General features: G+C 34.7%; 2 protein-coding genes across 2 annotated transcripts in view; one reads left to right on the plus strand and one right to left on the minus strand.

Moving 5' to 3' along the window:
- Positions 1-350: 350 nt before the first annotated feature.
- On the minus strand, positions 351-6,891 carry LOC141362490 (guanine nucleotide-binding protein subunit beta-5a). The gene is made up of 11 exons (XM_073864645.1): positions 6,554-6,891; positions 6,131-6,267; positions 4,620-4,661; positions 3,487-3,563; positions 3,210-3,342; positions 2,913-3,056; positions 2,515-2,606; positions 2,342-2,390; positions 2,149-2,245; positions 1,580-1,746; positions 351-1,449 (listed from the first exon to the last, which is right to left on the minus strand). The coding sequence occupies exons 1-11, from the start codon at positions 6,669-6,671 to the stop codon at positions 1,438-1,440; spliced, it is 1,068 nt and encodes a 355-aa protein (XP_073720746.1). The 5' UTR covers positions 6,672-6,891; the 3' UTR covers positions 351-1,437.
- The window catches only part of LOC129433104 (von Willebrand factor A domain-containing protein 5A), a 39,576-nt gene continuing 36,953 nt past the window's right edge, over positions 4,849-7,471 (plus strand). The window contains exon 1 of the mRNA XM_073864612.1: positions 4,849-5,042. Coding sequence (XP_073720713.1) covers positions 4,979-5,042 — 64 coding nt within the window. The 5' untranslated portion in view covers positions 4,849-4,978. The remainder of the gene's footprint in view (positions 5,043-7,471) is intronic.

A 7,471-nucleotide genomic window follows, 5' to 3' on the forward strand; every position in this document is an offset into this window, starting at 1 on the left:
CTTGACGTCATCGATGCTACCTGTCTGGTAATATCTGTGAAATAGCTCTACAAATTTTCAATTGTATGTTTTGCATTATATAAAGAAAACGCGTTGAAATCTTTTTATTAAATTTTTGCATGGACCCAACTCTTGTTCTGGAATGTCTTTTGCTTACCTTTTCCCTATTTGTTTTAATGTTTGAAGTCCAAGGAAAAATTCTGTCATAATTTTCACTTTCATGTTGTTCCAAATCTATGCTAGGTATTTTTTAAATACAAAATTATTTTCCAAACATTTAATGTTAACGTCCCAAAACAGTGATTAATATAAAAAAGGGCATTCAATGTTTTAAAATCCATTTATTCAATTTAAGTGTACTGTATAGATATCTGTACTGATAAGACAACATATATGAAATAATGTTATATACACTTTGCTACAGTAATTAAGCACAATAATAGTGCTGTAATAACTGAAGGACAGTCAGAATAATATGACCAAGAGTGCATAACTAAATTGGCTTACTTTAGTTTGCATATAACATATGATATCAGCTATACAACTTAATTTAATAATAATAATAATAATAATTTAAATAATTCTGAATATCCATTCCACAAAAAACAAAAAAATGGCAGTATTTTTTAAGATTAATGTTCAAAATAACGTATTATATTAGATAAAATGTGTTTATATACGTTCATATTCACTAGTACATCACTGTGGAGCAATAATGCTGCCATAGAAACAGAGACCAAAGCTGCGTCCGAAATCATGTGAGAGTACGTACTAAATAAGATTTACTAAAACAGTACGTTGCAGTATGAATACACTTTGAACATACAGTACTGCATCCGCCATGTTTTTATTGTCATGTGTCCCATATGTCCTTTGACCTATGATGTAATCACAACAACCACAACCATAATTTGCGTATGTGTTAAGTACGAGGAATACATTTCTTGGTAGCTAAATCACTTAAAGAGTCACCCGGATCATAGATTTCTAGTATTTTTATTTTATTCACTCAGCTCGCGTGGTCTCATGGGATAGTAAAGTGTCCAATGAATGCACACTTAAAATCTAGCCGGAAGCAGCAGGTCATCTGAACCTTCTAAATTTGTTAATTATCCGAATACTACTCCTTGCATACTGATTTTCACCTACTACTGTATATAATAGGAAGTAAGCGATTTCAAACGTACCGCAAATCAACATCAGATCCAAGACCATCCCATAATAGCAAGCAATGGATGAACTGGGTGATTGTGCTCACTAGATTTGAAGGTTTGTGTGTGTATATGTGCACTACAGTCCATCTGTACCACATACTGTATACTACCGCAATCAACACTTTATTACAGTCTGTGGATATTTTGGATTCCAGAGACGTTGACAAAAACTAAACCATTTGATGATAAACGGACGAAACACAGCCAGTCTGATGTTTCTCATTTAGGCCCAGACCTAGAGAAAGAATAGACAAAAAATAAACAATAAACAAGTGTCAAAGTTTATGAAGATTAACATTAAATTAGCAATTTAATTTCATGTTGACTTAAATTTTCAAGTACACATTTATATATTGGTCTTTTACCCGTAATGTATGATCCCATGATCCTGAGCAGAAGGCCGTTCCGTCTGGAGAGACGCGGAGAGTGCTGACCCTGTTCTCATGCCCAAACAAGATGGACACTCGAGTTCCCTTTAGAACGTCCCATACGTTGATGGTGTAGTCATTGTATCCACCAAACAAAAGCCTCCCTACAACACATAGAAAACAATTAACACAATATCATCCTAATACTACATATATCCTAATAATAACTCCTTCAAAATGTCAATTATGGTCATTTTGAAAGGAATTGCCATTCACTGTATAATGCTAACTTTTTATTGTAAAAAGTATACATATAATAGTATGCAAATATTTCAAATAATAGTACACTGAATGCATATATAATTTCTGAGTAATGCAGCATGCAAAAAATGAAAATTCAAGTTTACGTATGCATTGCATTGTACAGTATTCAACTGTTGTATACTGCAATCCAGGTATTCATGCATTCATTAACATTAGTAAATGCATTCGCTAACATGAACTAACAATGAGCATGTTAGCTAATGCATTAACAAATACAACCTGTTATTGACTAATTTGCATACCACTAAGTGAGAAGTCCACACTTGATGCTCCAAATATGATGCTCTCTTTAGAATAAATGGCCACCTCTCTGTCTGCTCTCAAGTCATACAAGCGACACTGTTAGCACATAAAATAAAGAAAAAGTAAAATTTATGTTAAAATTTCAACACAGGACATAATAAACTAATCAAAAAAGCAACAAAAGAGTCTCACAGTAGCGTCATCTGAGCCTGAAGCAAAAGCGTCTCCGCTTGGATAGTACCTGCATGGAGAATCGACCCAGTACTGTAAACACTGCTTACTTACTGTACATATCATTTACTGTATTTATTAAAACTATAAATATTTATAAGCACCTTAAAAGCAAAAAAGCTTACTGTACTTACCGTACGCTGTTGATGTCTGATTCATGGCTCTCGAAAGACTGGACACATTGTCCTGTACGCATGTCCCACACGCACGCCTTCTTGTCACAGCCCTTAGAAAGACATGAGGATAAATACAGGTCACTGCACAGGCATGTTAACAAGCGCCATTGTGCAAATGTGGTTGTATGTGAAATACTGGTGTGTTAACAAAATGCTCCCAGACAATTAAAAAAACTAGACACAACCTCTACGTGCATTTTGAGATCCTTGTAAAAGTTACACATTGCACCTTTAAATTTTAAGTGTATATGTTGGGCTATATATGCTAATCTCTGACCTATATAATTTTATGCATGTTCTACTGTATATAGTGTGTGTGTGTGTAAAATTGAGTTTTTCTGCACTATAGTTCTTACCCCTGAAACAAATGTGTTTCCTGTCTCAGATGGGGCGAGGTCCAGACACAGCACATCAGCCGCATGTCCATGAAAGCTCTGGAGCATCTGACCGCTTTCAACATCCCACAATGCACACGTGCCATCACCACTAGAGGTCAAAATCTATTATGCACACAAAAACATGCCAGACAATCAGGAAACCCTCAGTATAGCCCGACAATGCAATATCAAATGATGCAAGACATTTGAAGAGATGCTGGATCACAATATTACAAATTTAGACATTTTTCTTTATTATTTTTTGATGAGCCGCACCTGCATATCAGAGTTAGTAAAACAGCACGCAGACAGATAGTTGGTGTGCATGGCCACTGATTTCTTCTTGGCTGCGAGGTTCTCGTTCTTGTCCAGGGATAGAGGATAAACGGAGCACTTGTTATCCAAACCACTGAGAAAGACAAAAGATCATTTAAAAAAAACTATTGACTTTGCATGTTAAACTGCAATAATGTAACATCGTGAAAGTATTCACTTCAAGTCTAACTAGGCCACAAACTAGTCTTGTGAAGACCCAAATGGCTGAGATTCTCACCCGCAAGCAACTGCACAACCAGACGGGGCATAAGCGCAGGCCATGACCCACGTACAGGGCATCGTCACTGCATGTTCCTATAAATACATTTAAAACACCCAGTGGGAACGGAGCATTACATTTTTTTTATTAAAGACAACAATATATATGTATATGTATATATAGTGTATAATAATGTGTAATAATATATATAATATATAATAGCTGGGCAAAGATTAATCAAAAGTGCTTTTCTGCATAATATATGAGTGTTTGCTGTGTGTAATTTGTTATAATTTATTTATAATTATTTATAATTTTTAATATTGTATATTTTATATATAAATAAAAAAAAAAAAATATATATATATATATATATATATATATATATATATATATATATATATATATATATATTTGTTTAAATATACATAATAATTACACACAGTGCAAAAAAATCACTTTTATTTTGTATGCGATTAATATATACACATATGCATTAAAGGAAAACACCACCGTTTTTCAATATTTTACTATGTTCTTACCTCAACTTAGACGAATTAATACATACCTATCTTTTTTCAATGCGTGCACTTAATCTTTGTATAGTACGTCATGAATGTGTTAGCATTTAGCCTAGCCCCATTCATTACTTAGGATCCAAACAGGGATTAATTTAGAAGCCACCAAACACTTCCATGTTTTCCCTATTTAAAGACTTTTACATGAATAGTTACACAACAAGTAAGTATGGTGGCACAAAATAAATCGTGGTGATTTTTAAGCGGATAAAAATGAAAACTATATTGTATTGTGGAAGAGCACTTAGTTCTCATTTTTTATCTGCTTAAAAAAATTAACACGTTTTATTTTGTGCTACCATTCTTACTTGTGTAACTACTCATGTAACAGTATTTAAATAGGGAAAACATGGAAGTGTTTGGTGGCTTCTAAATTAATTCCTGTTTGGATCCTAAGGAATGAATGGGGCTAGGCTAAATGCTAACACATTCACGACGCACTGTACAAAGATAATGTGTACACATTGAGAAAAGATAGATATGTATTAATATTTAAGTTGAGGTAATAGTAAAATATGAAAAAGCGGTTTCCTTTAAAGATACATAAACCATATGATCTTTCACTTTTTTTACCTTATTAGTCGTAAATGCATCCCATACAATCACCTTTCCGTCCTAAAATACAGGATAGATATATTAAAATATTTAACAAAATAATAAGTTTGCATCTAAAAACACATTGCATGAAGAGAAATGACAGGATGACATATGAATAAAACTTAAAGGGAAAACAGTTTTATAATAAAATCTTATCATGTTTTCTTCTTATATGGTGCTGATGAATCTCTCATGATCAGTTGTCAAATAGGGCTTGGGCGCCGCGTTGCATTCTGGGACGTGGCGGCCATGTTGGTGGCCTCGCGAATGTAATCATACAGCAAGTTGAACGAGGAGAAGCGGCAGAGTTGGGAGAATTAAAAGAAAGAAAAAAGATGTTAAAATCCGGAAAAGTATGTGTAATTTACTGGGATACGTTAAACAGGGAAGCAGGGACCGGTATGTGGACAAAATCGGAACTATTAACGGTTGGGATCCATATGAAAAAAATAGTCATTTAAGATAACAGCGTGGTTGTTGTAAGAGCACGATTTCACGCCAATCTGTAAGCAAAGTCACGTATGACCTAGCTTCACAAGTAGCTTAGTTAATGCAGCAGTTTTTGCTGTCAGCAGAGGGATAGCAACAGAAAGATGAATGTTGAAATGTTCCCGTATTTTGGGCGAGTAAACCGGGACATTTCCCTTATGTTCAATGTTGACTTAAGCTATATAAATTAATATTCAGATGTTATACTTCACTGTCGTATATATAAATGTCATTTATATGTCATGTATACACATTACTGAGGGGTTGAGGTTAATGTTTGGTTTCTGATATTGAATAAAACATAATGAAGTTTTGTTCTTATCTGTCATTTTTAATGTAAATTACTTTTAATGTGTTACTTTATTATTAATACTGCAACGGTTTACCATGGTTGAAAAAATAACGACAAATTAAGACACACGATTGAGAGAAAGTATGTCTACAAACAGAGCGCAGCATGGAGCGCAGCAGTAAAGGAGGCAACCAACATGGCCGCCACGACAAGTAATGACGTCACGACGCCCAAGCCCTATTGTCACGAGGATCAATCAGATTTGATGTTACTGATGTGCTGCCAACTTATTTTTTACCATGCTAATCTGTTTCTATGCAAAATATTAGCATGGTGAATTTGGATAAATAAGCTTAAAATAACAATTTTCTCTCACAAACGTTGTTTCACTTCAGAAGACATATATTAACCATCTGGAGTCATTTGAATCACTTGTTATGTATTGATGGATGTGCTATTTGCAGCTTTACCATGTTAAGACCCATATAAGGGATTTGAACATAAATTATTCATGTCATGAGAGTCAGTAAATTATGAAAATTTTCATATTTGGGGGTGAACTATTGCTTTAAGCGTGAGTTCAGTGAGTGGGAATCGTTCAGACTGATTCAAGAACCGAATAATTCGTTCATAAAGCGGGCATCGTTGCTCCAAATGTATTCCTTCGGGCAACTCTTTAATACCCAGTTTGGGTTTACAGACAGACCTGAGATGAGCTGACGATCCTCCTCTTGTCTTTACACCAGTCCATACACAGCACTTTATTCCCGTGGCCTTTCAGGGTTCGTCTCGTCTTCATGACAAACTGACCCAAAGCATCCAATTTCTCCGCCACTTGATGTACTGCTCGAAAAACCGACATTTTATTTCTATTATACATGATAAAAATAACGAAATAAATATATCAAACTAAGTATGAGATATAAAGTGCGTAATGCAGTTAACCACAAATCTGAAAATAACATCGTGATGCAAAACGGAAAATAAACCGCTCCCTGGGTACCAGCATAAACTGAACCCGGATCAGTCTGTGTATTTATCAGCGAGTAAAGCGAATTATCCAGACATATGTTGTCATTAAACACACATCTACAGTACGGTACAGTAATCATATTATTTGCGCTCTTACGCTCGACGTCGTGCAGTTTGGCTCTTTCATCCTCTAGTTTGCTCTTCAGAGAATCAGATTCTGTTTTTAGCGTCGCCAGAGTGTCGCCCGGCTGCGCGGTCACCTCCTGCGCGGCCATTTTCACGGGAAAACGCACGATCCGTGGAGGCGACGAGGGTTTTCACTGATGGAGGAGAGAGCAGAGAAACGGACGCGAGTCTGGAGACGGATGCGGCGGTCGTGACGTCACGAAGGATGCTCTCTCTTCAGCATCCGCTTGAAGCCCCCGGAGGATTCATACTTGGATGTGCGTTATAGCCTCATGATGATCAATATTTATACGTCCACATGGATTGCTTGAAATCCCTGACTGGAAAAACAATGCTGTGTAAATACAGTCTAGGTTTCCATGTATCTCAAGACGTCAGTCAAAAAGGCGTTGCTGCATTGAATGTTTACACTAAAATCAAATAAAAAATAAATAATACACATTTTGTAGGATCAAGTAGAGTTTGCTTTTAACACAATTAAAATATTTAAATCACATTGGTGTGAGATTCTAGTGAAAATTACATTTTATTTTATTTTTCAATTTGTCAAGATTCATTATCACATTGAATAAAATAATTTAATGTTTTAATTTTAGCATTTAATTTTCAATTTTGGTACATATTTATAATTTAATTAATTTTAATTTTTTAGACTAGCAAAATATTTATTAGAACCAGTCATAGATCAGAGTCATTATTTTCTTATTTTGCATGTTTTTTTTTTTAATTAAGACAATATACACATTTTATAAAAAGCATTCTTTCTTATTGTTCTTTCTGAAAATATTTTACACGATGTTAATTGTGACCCATGCACATATTTGTGAGATTCACCCTTAATAATTTACTAATTGCTAAACTAGTTGCAACCATTCTGATTTCTAGTCCT

Source organism: Misgurnus anguillicaudatus, unplaced genomic scaffold (assembly GCF_027580225.2).
Source record: "Misgurnus anguillicaudatus unplaced genomic scaffold, ASM2758022v2 HiC_scaffold_27, whole genome shotgun sequence".
Classification (NCBI taxonomy): domain Eukaryota; kingdom Metazoa; phylum Chordata; class Actinopteri; order Cypriniformes; family Cobitidae; genus Misgurnus; species Misgurnus anguillicaudatus.

What these genes read in the sequence shown, in the direction of transcription:
- LOC141362490 (XM_073864645.1), bottom strand. Translation starts at nt 6,671, where the DNA reads ATGGCCGCGCAGGAGGTGACCGCGCAGCCGGGCGACACTCTGGCGACG. An exon ending in ATGCATTTACGACTAATAAG is followed by an intron (nt 3,564 to 4,619) that starts GTAAAAAAAGTG and finishes ATGTATTTATAG; the next exon opens with GAACATGCAGTGACGATGCC. An exon ending in GAAACACATTTGTTTCAGGG is followed by an intron (nt 2,607 to 2,912) that starts GTAAGAACTATA and finishes TGTCTTTCTAAG; the next exon opens with GGCTGTGACAAGAAGGCGTG.